This window comes from Drosophila gunungcola, unplaced genomic scaffold (assembly GCF_025200985.1).
Source record: "Drosophila gunungcola strain Sukarami unplaced genomic scaffold, Dgunungcola_SK_2 000107F, whole genome shotgun sequence".
NCBI classification, from domain to species: Eukaryota; Metazoa; Arthropoda; class Insecta; order Diptera; family Drosophilidae; genus Drosophila; species Drosophila gunungcola.
Window position 1 is genome coordinate 107,247 of NW_026453269.1, and position 13,756 is coordinate 121,002.

General features: G+C 34.8%; 2 protein-coding genes across 4 annotated transcripts in view; both read right to left on the bottom strand.

Moving 5' to 3' along the window:
- LOC128265272 (ryncolin-2) overlaps positions 1–13,386 on the bottom strand; it is a 36,660-nt gene extending 23,274 nt beyond the window's left edge. The window contains exon 1 of the mRNA XM_053001170.1: positions 13,381–13,386. The gene's annotated coding sequence lies outside the window, so the exon portion shown is untranslated. The remainder of the gene's footprint in view (positions 1–13,380) is intronic.
- LOC128265270 (putative uncharacterized protein DDB_G0271606) lies at positions 273–4,214 on the bottom strand. Of its 3 annotated transcripts, none has more exons than XM_053001163.1 (7): positions 3,368–4,214; positions 2,759–2,857; positions 2,408–2,620; positions 1,751–1,819; positions 1,549–1,692; positions 810–869; positions 273–687 (listed from the first exon to the last, which is right to left on the bottom strand). In XM_053001163.1, exons 1-7 carry the CDS (start codon positions 4,172–4,174, stop codon positions 289–291), a joined length of 1,791 nt encoding a protein of 596 aa, XP_052857123.1. In that variant the 5' UTR covers positions 4,175–4,214; the 3' UTR covers positions 273–288. The 3 variants fall into 3 exon arrangements, with proteins under 3 accessions (XP_052857123.1, XP_052857122.1, XP_052857126.1); XM_053001162.1 differs by having other exon boundaries at positions 2,759–2,878; XM_053001166.1 differs by lacking the exons at positions 810–869; positions 1,549–1,692; positions 1,751–1,819; positions 2,408–2,620 and having other exon boundaries at positions 2,759–2,878.
- Positions 13,387–13,756: the final 370 nt, after the last annotated feature.

Here is a 13,756-nt window from a genome sequence, read left to right on the forward strand (position 1 = left end):
TTGCCGCACCGCATCCTTGGGGGAGTGGTTTTCTCTTCACCACTCCAGTCCAGCTCCAATTCCCATTCCAGTGGATCTCTTGCATCAGATGTCCGAGTGGTTACGCCATTTGATTTAGAGAGCCCCTCTTTTTTCCGCTTTCTTAGCTGCCCAAGTGACCAACACAACAAGTCATTCGCTTTGTTTTTTTTTAATTACGTTTACAGACTAGCAAAAAAAAAAAAAAAAACGAAACGCAAACGCTTAACGTAACTATTGCTATTATGTGATGACCTAAACTAAAGCTGGCTAGAATGGCTCATTGTCGTAGTAGGCGTGCCCAGATCGATGATGGTGCTCCGCCGGTTTGGCATGATGGCCCATGCTGCTGCTGGCGAAGATGTTCTTGGCGGCACTCGAAGCTCCTCCGGCTGCCCCCAGTCCGGCATTCAGGATCAATCCCAGGGCATTGCTCACCAAATGCGAGGCCAAATGCTTCACAAAGCCACCGGAATCAAAGCTACTGGCCGCCGCAGCCGCCCATCCGCCGCCCCCTTCCTTCTTCTTGCGAGGGCGTGGCAACTCGGCACTGCCATGACGTTCCTCCGAACCCTCCTCCGAATTTGGCCGAAATTTGGCCTCCAGAAAGCTGGTGATCAGGTTCTTCGTAAAGGTCAAAGGTTGCGGCGGGCCCTCCTCCTCAGGATCCTAATTAAATGTATATAAAGAATTTGTTATTTTCACTATCTCAAAATGTACAATATTTTAGGGTTAGTAACACAGTTAACAGGTTGGGAGCCAAAAAGGTTTCAAGAATAAAGCATAAATACTGCGCTGAGGGCGGCCAACACAGTGCCCAAGAAGTTGCCCACAAACTGGCCATTGTTGATCTGCAAGAGAATTTAAAAAAGAAAAGAAAATAAAGCAGGAAGAAGTAATTAAAATATCAGGTGAATTATTTTATTTATTGACAACACAACGAAGATTTCAATAGATTGTTATGTGGGATAAAAAATTTTCAATTAAAATTTGTTTCCTTTTTTGTTCTCTTTTCTCTTTTATTAGAAATATTTTAATTTTTCGTGACTAGCACATGCCAGGATAGCAAATAAAAAAAATAGTAAGATAATATTTTTATGTTTTCGATAAGTTTTGACAAAATGTCACAATTTTTCAGTAAGAGACATGGCCATTAAATGAAATGTCATACCTCGTTAAGCCAATAATAAAATAATTTCAAATCAATTGCCATTCAAACCTGCACAAAACTATTTATGTTCCAGCTGCGCGCTTACTTTTAAACAAGTTAAAGAAAAAAAAGTATAGTTTAAGCAATTAACAAAATGGGCTTTGCTAATTGTAAGCGAATAATAATAAAATTAAATAATATCTTCGCAAATGAAATATATTTATCTAATTTACATTTAAAAAACTAAGTACAGAAACTTTTAAAAACAATTTCAGGCACCAAAAGCAGTGCTCTATAAATTAAAAAAAAATTGTTATACAGCCCAACTTGTAAAAATAGTTTTGTTTGATAAAATATATAATTTTAAATAATAAACTCACCGCTCCTCCACCGCCAGACAAGCCATCCAATGCGGTGCCCACATATTGACCCAGAACGAGACCAAAGTTCTTGTTGCCACCGAGAAGTCCGGAAATAAGAGAACTTCCGGTCTGAATCAAGCCTTGAACGTCCAGGCCACCAGGCTGAAAAGGATTGTTATTTATTAGGAAGATTTTTTTGAGTGATTTAATCGAGACTTACGCCGAATAAGGTGGAAACCAGGCCAGTAAGGGCACCGATCAGAGCGCCCACATCGGAGCCACCTTCGCCCTGGAAAAAGTAAATTTCAGCTTCACTTTTCGTGCCCAAATAAAACTAAACTTAGTAAATTCAAACATTTCACACTCAATTCAAATTTTGATTTGATTTTCATTTAGCTAATTTAAAAATTTAAATCATGACTTATATAATTAATATTTACTAAAAAATTTGAGTACGAAATTTTGCATTCAATAGCAATATATTTATTATGCTACTTGTTTGTTTGCAATATTTTTGACTACTTTTAAAATTGTATTTAAATTTAAACCATTTTAAACTTTAATATTAAATCATGTAGTTAAGTACAGACATATTTTAAAATAAATTTATTCAGATTATAAAAATTAATATTGTTATTTAAGAGGACAATGTAAATATTATAAAAGCTAATTGGATTTGTTGGATATTTTGAATTTTTGCTATTTGCTATTTACGCTTTTACTCACGCCACTGAGACTGCCAATGATCAAGTTTAATACTATATTTATATTCAATTTTAATATGAAGTGTGAAATTTTGGATTCAATAGCCAGATTATTATTTTACATTTCCATTTTTTGTATCAATGTTGTAATTTAATATTTATCTTTTACTCACGCCACTGAGACTGCCAATGAGGCCCACCAGACCACCACCGCCTCCTCCTCCGCCCCCTTCGTCACCGGCTCCAAGATCCCCATCGCCAAGGTCATCGCTGTCATCTGTGGCCAATTCCGAGGAGCCGGTGCCCTCCGCCTGCGCCTCCACCTGTTTCTCCGGCTTGGCACTCGTTCTGGGTTTACCTTTGGCCTTGGCTGTAACATTTGGCGCCTTCGAGGAGGCCATTGAAAAAGGGTTAAGTGGGCCAAGTCAGTGTTGGGTTGCGTTGGGTCTTCAATCGGTTAGGTCGTCTCATCATCACCAGGTTAGTCACAAAATGTGTTCAGCATTGGGTTCCCGTGTGCTCACCTTTACGTTTATTTCCAGGTCATCGAGCTCCGAGGTTGGAGGCTCCATTTTGAGGCGCCTCGCCGGCTGTTGCTCCAACATGTTTTCCTGAAAGTCATCCTGGAAGCGCAAGTCATGAGCCTGGCATTAAAATATCAATTTTTTCACACTTAAGACATGCATTTTTTAAAGGTTCAAAATCTAACATAAAGCGAATAAAAAGTTGTGTAACATAAGACAGATATGCTTTTGAAATAACAATATAAGATGAAGTTTAATAATTATAATCTAAAATCGATTATCACTTGAATTAATATTAATATTTACAAATTATTTTAAAGTAAAAATTCAAAATTTGAGCTTATTACGTATTTCTTCCTTTCTTCTTATTTGCATTTACATTTTTTATACCCAATAGTGGAAAATTCATGTAACAATAGTTTAGTTTCTATGACAATTTTTTTTTTTGGTTGAAGGTTAATTTTTGCATACGCTGGGTAGGGTATATAAACTTTGCTTCCTTTCCTGTTTTTATTTTAAATTTTGAAAGTCGGAATATGAAGTTTTAAATTATCCTGTTTTCTTTATATTATTTATTTATTTTATTTATTTATTGGGTTAGGGAATTACCTCTGACAGTATGGACTTGATAATCCTCATTTCCTCGGGCATTTGTCGCTCCTCGGCCTCGTCCTGTTCCTGCTGCTCCTGCTCCTGCTGCTTCTGCTGCTCCTGCTGCTGCGGTTTCCTTTGATCCACTCCCTTCTTGATCTGCCTTTTGTGGAGCACCTTTTGCTTGGCCCTGCCCAGCAGGCCATCCTCGGCAGCCTGCTGCAGCAAGTGCTGCAGGGCCAGCTCTATTTTGGCCTCCAGCTCGTTCTTCAGCTGCGGCACCTGCCTGATGATGTGGCTCCTCAGTTGGCCCAATCGCTGGCCCAGTTTCGGCTGATCCGTGAGATCGGCGGACAATTGCTGGCTGTGCAGCTCGTCCTCCTTCTGCTGCTGAGCCATCTGCCTAAGCTCCGCCCGGAATTCATGGTCATCCTTGGCCTGTGATACCACATCCATTACTCTCGTTAGGATTTCCAGGGCCCTCTGATCGCGCGACAACTGCTCTTCGATGGCATCGATTTTGCCCATCATGACACTGCCACTCTCGGTGAGATTCATTTGCAGCAGTAAATCCCGGATGGCCTTCACCAGGTGCTGCTCCATTTGCTCCTCAGCCTGACGGGCTCCATTTAGCAAACCCAAGCTGGTGACTGCGCGCAGTTCCTCTTTCGGTAGGATGCGTTCCAGCCGACGATAGGCGGCAATGGCCTGTACATAATGCGACTGCAACTCCATTGGTCCACTTGGTCTACTCTCCACCGATTTGGGAATCACGATCAGGATCGATCCCACCATCAGCAATCCGTTTAGTACGAGCTTCTCCATTGGCCGCCGATTGAAAGAAAACTGCGCCCAGGAATGTCGCTCCACTGGCTCATATAACATATGGGCATCGTTTGTATAGCCTTTCGTTCACGGTTAGTTGGGCGGTGGGCGGTGGGCGTGGCAAAGGGATCCTCCCACTACATTCAAACAAAAAAATTGCCAGAGAAACGTAACTATTGTTGCATGAAAAATGTCTCATATAGATGGGTGTTAAATTAATATATCGAAAGTACCTAAATAAAACCTTTAAAAACAAGACCTTTGACTACAGTTTTACACTCTTTGTTATTTAAAATTAATCTAAAAATTATTATTTAGTATTGAACTAATACATATATTTTACTGCTGTCTGTTGTTGAATTTCATGAATTTGTTTGAGTGTAGTTCCGCCCTCGTTTTGTCGATTGTGCAATGGGTCAATCGTCTGTGGCGCTTGATCAGTGTGGCATATCTTCAATGCATTTTTGTCGTAGGCAAATATAACAATATCTTAACTAGGGGGCGGTTAGTGCCTTATTCATAAACTAGTTTACTCTTCCAGTTGGAACTAGTTTTGATTACTCAATTATATAGCCCTTTAAAGAGATTTAAGCAATGAAGTTATATACTATGTACTTTCTTTTATAAATGTAACTTAAATAATTAAGCAAAAATTTACGAGTCACAAAAAACTAAACTAAACAAAAAAAAATAACCAAAAACTATATGAATTTCTTAATTGAAAATACTTTGGTACAAATATATATTTTAATCAGTTAGGACAATACAACAAAAATATTGTTTTACTTACTTATGTTAAATCTTAACCTTAAGTAGCTTTAATTTAGGAAGCTATAAATAAATGACAGAAACATCAAAATGACTTTAATTTCCCCCTAGGCCAATCTATTATGAGGTACACTAATGTTTGGAACTTGCCCAGAAATCCAATTTAAAGCCTGACCAGAACATTAGAGCCTACAGAGGCCACAATTGCCAGAGTTCTCACCTGCCCAGAAGTAGAAGCCTCAATTAGCCGCACATTAGGCATTTGATATATAATAGACACAGATCAGAGTCATTAGCTAATTACCTAAAGCGACTGACTGACTATTTACCCCTTTCAGACCTTCAGCCCTCTTGGCCCGAAAGGTGATTGAAATACAGGCCTTATGTAAATGGTAGAAAAGCGAAATGCAGGTGTCGCACTTATGCGTGACTGTTAATTAGCATCAGCCATTAGATAAATGGGAGAAATTGGGCATCAGCATCTGGGACGACGACGACGTAATGGCAAACATGGGTTAAAGCCGGCTACTAGGGGCACTGGGGAAAAACTTAGTAAGTCTAAGTATTTTATTCTCAAATAATATATTCGATTTCATACATTGCGAGTTTTAGATATTTCATTTCTAAAAATATTACAATTTTTGTATTTAACTATTTTTGGAACTGATTTAATATTTGGAAATTTCATTTAAACTTTTAATTTAATTTAATTGATTTGTTTTATTATACATATGTAACATTCACTTTGATTAAAACCATATTTAACTTAAAAAAAATGCAATTTAATCAAAAAATAAAAATTTAGTATCTTATATATTATACATTTATATTATATGTATATATTATATTTAATGTTAATATTAATAATAAAGTGCTGAATTCAATAGTCAGATATTTATTTTTGCCATTCCCTGTTTTTATCAGTGTAGTGGGAAGTAGGTAGTACAAGTCCAAGCCGCAAAACGTCGGCGGTGGCTCGTTACGCTCGTTTAACCTTTCAAGTGCGCAGAGATCGGTGGTGGGGATGGGGGGTTAAGGCAGGGGCATATAGGGTTAAAGCAGGGAGATTGGATCGGCATGACATAAGCGTTTCAACGCAATTCCAACTGTTGAAGCGTGCCTCTCTTGGGGTTAACTTAGGCAAACAAATAAAAACACACAACTTACTGGAGAAAAACTCAATTTATAACTTGAAACAATTATTTGTTTGGTAAAACAAATTATCGTTGACCAAGCATCTTAATAAATCTGACTTGAAACTAAAGTGCGTATTTTTTCAAGACAAAAAACTCATGAAAAACACATTAAACTCTACTTCTTTTATTAAAAATTATAAGTTAAAACTTTTCTTTAAAAGTTCTTAAATTAAAATTAAATTTAGCGTCTGAAAAAGTATTTTAGTTTTTAGATGTTAAAGTCTTTTAAAAACTTTTTAAAATTTTCAAAAACCATTATATTTTCATTTTTAATATGTGGCAATTAGTAGTAATTCAAAAAATATATTTATAATTTAATATATATATAAATATATTAAAGATATAATAATATAATTACCACATAATATATATCTTAATATAAAGATATTATATTAAGATATATATTATGTGGTAAAATTTAAAAAAAAAGTATATATTATATTTTTATTTTATGTTAAAATGTTTTAATAAAATTTAATAAGGAATAAAATAATTAACAAAACAGTTTATGAGGGAAAGTAGTTTTTGTAACAACAAGAAATCGAAACACAAGTTCTTATTACCTACTTTAGTCAATATTTTTTTAAAAGTTTTGTATATTTTTCCCTGTGCATGAACGTTTAAATACACATATCTTAGTGACTCCCGAAAAAATATATAAAACCGCTGGCGTAATTATAAGGCCCCATAAAACGAGCCCAAAGCCAAGACCATAATGATATAATTGTTCCACTCTGTGCAAATGTTGTGCCCTTTAATGCTTCGACTGTCCTTAGATGGCTGCTTTTAATTCAGCCATCTAATGGCCACGTTACGATCTGATTTAGTAAGTCACTTGTATTCATGGCATTTATGGGCGATGAATCTGTTTCATTAAAAGGTTGAACTTTTGATGTTCAAGGGCGAAGAAGATAACAAAGCATACTAGAATACATGAGCTTCTTAGATTATAAATCATCATCCTTTTTGGAAATCCAAACATTTGTAGTTTTAAGTTTAACTAAATAAAACTTCTCAACAACTTTTAATCATCATATCAAGATGTTTTTAAATATTCTATTAATTTACTTAATTAATATTTTTCCTGCTTGTTCCACTATTAGTCGAGTAACATTGGCAGGCAACTAATATATATTATCAAGATACCGAAAATATTCTAAAAATGTGTACCTTCAAATGTTATTGTTTATATTTGAACATGCATGGCCATCTGTTGGAAAGACATATTTAAAATACTTCAAGTCACTCAAAATCACGTTTTAAAACATGCCAAAACCGTGTGATAAACACCTCAAATATAACATAAGCCGAACATGTTAAAAGTGTTTAAATTCCGATCAATCTTGCGCTTAGCCTTCAAATGGAAATCATTTTTTTAAATATATTTTTGGGGCTGAGCCAACTTGACTTGTTAACTGATTTCTTTGACACTTCTTCACTTGTAGATGTCATCGTCATTTTTTTCTCGCTTATCTAGCCTAATGTCTGGCAATTTTTCCTGCGGAAAACCCTTTTCATTTGGACCGCAACCGGAAGCGGAAATGAAAATGGAATGGGCAACGAAAACGGAAACGGCGTCCACACTTTATCGCTAATGAGCCATCGGCACTTGACATTGTACCCGGTAGAACTACGATCCCCGACAATTAGGGCTTATTGACAATTGTCAGAAGCGAGACAGAAAAAAAAGGCCAAGATATTCAAAACTCGATTCGTGTTTGTGTGTGTTATTAACACATATCTTTGTGCAATAAATAATAACCTTGCCAAATCGTTTGACTTCGTTTCGTTGCCTGGCAACATATACTATACATTAGCCAGACACACAGAAAAATAAAAAAAAACGAACACTGATAAAAAAAGGAATAGAAAAAATAAATATCTCAGAATTGTATATTTATTATTTAAATTAAATATTTAATTCATATTAAAATATTTTAATTAATGTGGAAAATATAAGATTTAAAATATTTTAAATATGTTTTAAATTTAAATTTAATTTTCAAATAGTCATAGACCTAATTTTAAATTGAGTCCAAAATATTTGGATTTACTATGTATTATTTTTACCAGTGAAAGATACAAAGTTGCAAATTGCAGGCAACTTTTCGATTTTATAAACTTTGCACTTTTTCTGCGTTTATTTAATCTCCCAATTGATTCGTTTGTCTATGAGAAATCGCCGCTCGCTCAGCAAAAATTACAATAATAAATAGCGCCATACATGTTTAAAGCAAACTAGTTTCTGCAATTTATATATTTTTTATTCTTTTTTAAGCCCCAGGTCGATTTGATTTCGGCTTAGCAGCCTCTTAGCGCTTGTTATACAATTGGTTTAGCCTCTAAGCCACAATTTGCTGGAATAGATTGGCCCAAACAATGCACTGGCCATCAGAAGTCCTTCGAGTTAATTTCTGCTAATTGGCGGTCTGAAAACTGAAAAAGATACACTAAGATATGGCCTATCTGGTATCTTCAAAGACAAACTGGTTCGTCCGATCGTTATTCTTATATGCTAATTCTGGGATTAAATAAAGGCGAGAGTTGACTTGGCTCATAATGAGCCAACACAAAAAAAATGCAATAGCTTCGGGTTAAATTTTATCCTCAAATAAGTTCTATACACTGCCCTGAAAATTTAGAACTCGTTTTATGTGCCATCAACAAAAAAACGTTTAAGTTACTTTATGAATTCCCATTGCTACAAGTGTGAAACTTATAATTCAAGCCAGTAGTCGCCGAGTCATTGATTTAATTTATATGATAATTTTAATTTAATTTGTGTGTATAAATGAAATGCAATGAATTTAATTAGTGCGCTAACAAATACCAAATTCGAATTTAAGATTAACTGCCTGGCTTTTGAATCTTTGGTTTTTTATCTACACTAACAAAAATATGTAAAAGAAAAAAAAAATATATTGCAAGTTAATATTCGAATTAAATAGTTAATCATAATAATATAAACAATACATATATATAATTATTTATTTAAAATATGTTAATAGATTTTGAAAATATTAGATTTTAAATAGTGTGGCTAATTGTGGTTTAAATATAAATTAAATTTGAAGATATTAAAATGATTTTAAAAATATTCAAACGAATAATTTTTAAAATTTGTTAATGTTATATTTAATAAAACTAAAAACAAAACATTCAAATTTGTTTACCAGTGTTCCGTAAATAGTTCTAATAGTTAAGAAAAACGTACATTTAAGTACAGGTAGTCGCTTATCCAACTGAAATAATTTTTAATTCAAAGTTGTAGTATAAAATAGATATTTCTATTATTGCAGGCATCCAGCTAAATATAATCCAAATTTAATCAACCACTTGTTGTGAAAATCTCGTTGAAAAATTGTGTAATTGGCAGCCGTTGCTTTTCGACTTTCCTGTCAGGATTTTGATTTCCAGACTAATGACCCAATTCGCGCTGCTCTCCCATTTACAATCGCCACTTTTGTTAGCGCCAAGTCATGGATTTAATTATTTACAGCAGCGGTTACTCATTTACACTGGTAAATAGTAAACGTAGTTAATGAAATTAAAATATCCATTGTGGCTTTTAGTTGTTTTAAATATATAAGCATATTGTAAATGTTCTTAAATTTTGCATTTGACTTTTTGCATGATTGATTTTAGTATCTGAAAATTAGTTTTAAGTTTTATCGATGTTTAAAATCTAATATTTTCCACATTATATTAAATATGCCATTTAGTAGGTATTGAACTTAATATTATGATTTAATATTTATTTTAAAAATTAAATAAAAAATGTTGAATTCAAAAGCCATTTAATTACTTTTCCATTTTTGTATCAGTGTAGGTAAATCACCAAACGAATCAAAAGCCTGACATATAATCAAAAATTTGAATTTAGTAATAGGTAGCGCTTTAATTAAATTCAATGAATTTTTACCTATTAATTTTTTCATCAGTGTATTTTAATTTTCGGCCAATCACTGCCATCAAAGCCAGACAGAGACAGTCTAAATTTAGGCAACAGCTGCCAGAAGGCCTGATTGATATACGCCAAGTCATGGCGTTAAAGAGTGGTAAGTAATATTCTTGTTTGCTGACCTCTTTTAGTGTCACAAAAAAAAAAAGTTATTAAACAAAGATGGAAAAAAACCTGATCGATATCACGTAATGTTTTTATGTTTTTTTTTTTTTTTAAGGGGTAAAAGTCGCCTAGACAGACGCTGATAAATCATGAAACCACCGTCGTGGCCTTTTCTTTGCCGCTTTTTTGATTTTTTTGCTTTTTTCACACCACGCCCGTTGGCACGCTGCCACGCCCCCCAGCCGCCTACGCCCCCCTGCCTGAGTAACTCAAAGTTTTGAGTTTTTTTTTATTGCTGGGCCACCACGTTCGGTTTGCCAATCAACTGAAAATGATGGCCAAAACCCAAAGCCGCCGCAGCCGCAGAGTTGTTAACATGTTAACTTGGCTTAAATGCATTATGATTTTTTTTTGTCTGCCTTTCATACTAATACACGTGCATTTCCCTGCCGCAAATTCGCAAAGTGTTTGAGTGGATAATGCGGAATTTTGCGAGCTCATCGGCTGCCGAAAGTCCGACATCAGCATCTGCCCATCCAATATATTTGCATATATGTATATATATAGATAAGTACATATAGATTTGTCGATATATATCCATTTGACCATGAGTGCAAAATCCATATTGGCAAAGTGGATTTGCAGAAAATCGGCTGGATTTGGGCTGTTGGAAACCATGCTGGAAATTATGGATATTGATATTGTCCATGGATATTTGGCTTTAATATTGCACTCAAATTACGGACATTCAATTCAATTAGGTTTGTTTTCCAACGAAAAAGGTGTTTTTCTTCTAAGGGAGTAGTTCTCATTAAAATATTTTTTAAAGTATTTTTAAAAGTTAAGTTTTAAAGTAAAGGAACAATTAAAAGCTAGCAAATGTTTTTATTTTGCATATCACTCAAAACCAAATATGTAATGTGTAATTATGTTTTAAGTTATCTATAAAATAAAAACACAAAATATTTATGTATTAAGTTAGCTTCAAAAAAAAAGACTTGCGAACTGTTACTTAACATTAAAAGGAAAAATATAAAAGAAAAGGTGACCAATCATTAATTATATTTTTTTTTATATACAATTTTTAATTAATTTCAATTTTAATTTTTAATTATTTGTTGTCATTTAAAAACTGTTCAAAAATAGCTAATCAAGTTTTTAGTGCCAGATGACTGTTCTAATTTGACATTCGATGATCCAACTCTTATAAACCAGATTACAAAATTCTAAAAAACAAATTCTAATTAATAATTTCTTTAATAATATCTGTATTATAAGTACAACTACCTGCTAGAGTTTTAAGATTCTTTTTTTTACTCTAAAAACATTTCCTGCAGAGCATCTGATATTCCATTACTCCATCCATTACATTTACCACGAAATCCCGAAGTGACAGCTTCCTTTTCACGACAGAAATCAAGTTGTCCGCTTGCATTTGGGGCACTTTGGGGCTCTGATTATTTGAACAGTTGGACAACTACTCGTACTTAATATAAGTAATTGTTTGCAATTAGTCACCGACGGAGGCTGAGAAACTGAGGCTGAGAAACTGAGCAACTGAACAACTTTGGCAATCGCTAATTTATGCAAGGCTCGGCTTTTTCTGTTTTGGGAACGTGGAACGTGACGATTGATATGAGTGAGACTTCAATCCGGTTCAAAGTCCGAGCCGTAGATCATCATGTAGCTGACGTCCAGGGTCTTGGCTGCCATTTGCTTGCGGATTACTCATAAAATCGAAGAATTAAGTTCCTGTAATGGACGAAAAACGCTGGCAATTAAATCAAAGACGAAGACGAAGAAGCCAGAGAAAAATACTCCGCACAACCTTGTTATTGTCTATGGGCTGTCATTAAAACTCGAATGGCAACAGGCAACAAGCAGCAAGCAGCAAACATCGAACAATGGCAGTGATGTCTTTACATTTAATTGCACCATTGGGCACTGGGCAAAGTGAACTGTCGTTCCACCTCTCGAATCTTCATCATCCTCACAGTCTCTGCCTCCAAGTTGCTCGATTTAAAACGATGTCAACGGCGCCACAATTAATTGATGCGCCACGAATTGTCGTTCAATGGCAGGGACACCAATGGTATACCATACCATTCCATATCATATAGTCGTTTTTCAGGGCCCTTTTTGTTGCCCCCAAGAAGGCGAATTAATCTCACAGGTTGGCGAGCTCTTAAAATCTGATATGGCAGCTTGAAGCTGTGCTGGTAAATAACAGGGCTGAATATAACTTAAATATTAAATAAAGTTTTATAACGTTTATATGCTTGATTTTGGTTTATTTTTAAATATTTATGTTATACATTTAGAAGAGCTCTTTCTTTGCAACATAAAATATCTGTAAGAAATATTATGGAATTAAATGTCTGTCTTTTGGGTTACTTTCATGCAATTTAAATTTAATAAATCTATAACTATTTGTTTATTTATTGTAAGTAAGTACCAAACAAGTCAAACAATTAGGTATTTAAATATATATAAAAAAAAAAAAACATAGGACACCCAAAAAACCCACAATTTAAATATTTTAATAAATAAAACAACGTTTACTAGAGAATACTTTGCATTGTCTCGCATTAAGGGGTTCAAGGATGGGTTCGTATGCAAATGGCAAACGCCCAAATTGGGCGTGGCACTGCCGCGACAACAACAAGAACGATACAGAGCCAGACAATAGAGGCTGAGGTCCGGCCATTAAAGCTAATTTCGTTGTCATTTTCGATTTGGCAGCTTTTCCATTTGAGTTTGTTTTTTGCAAAAGCGAACGACCCAAGCAACTGAAACTAATTTCATAATTTCTGTATGTTTTTTTTGTTTTGTTGTACCATATTTATGCAAAGCGTTGTCGCTGTATGTGTGTCAAAATCTAATTCACCTTAAACTGATTTCGAACGCATGCAACTTTTAGTGAATTTAGTCAGTTTAGTGACTGACTGATTTTGGCTCTGCCTTTCGAGTTTTAGTTTTAGTTTTGGCTTCAGCCTAAGCTATTTCTGCTGCCTTTGCCATATACTTTTGCAATCGACGAGATACAGTATCTGGTGCTGCATCAGCTCCAGTTGAGTTCGGTACCAAGCGGCGTATGCGTAATTTGTAGCCTGCCATGCATGTCTGTCTGCCTGCACTTCCACACTTCTTTTTTTCTGTTTTTTTTTTTTGGTTATTTTTTCAGCTACTTGGTCGTTAACCCAGGGGAAAAAAAAAACTAAAAACTTAAGACTGAAAACTGGTTACCGGTTATCCTTCACAGCGGCGACAGTCCACCGCCGAAGGTAACGCATTTCCATCGGCTTCGGAGGCCCAGTACAAAAAAACAAAAAAACCAAAAAAAAATATTTATAAAAACCATATAAAAGAGCGATGCTCGAACCCATAATCAAATCGAAGCGAATCGAATCCAATGGAATCGAGTCGAATCGAGTCGCATTGAACACTTGCTTCCGGTTCACACTGCCAGCACAGTGGTCTCTTTAAGGAAAAATATTATAAATACCATGTAATAATTATGCAAACCAATGAAAAAATGTCACAAAATATATT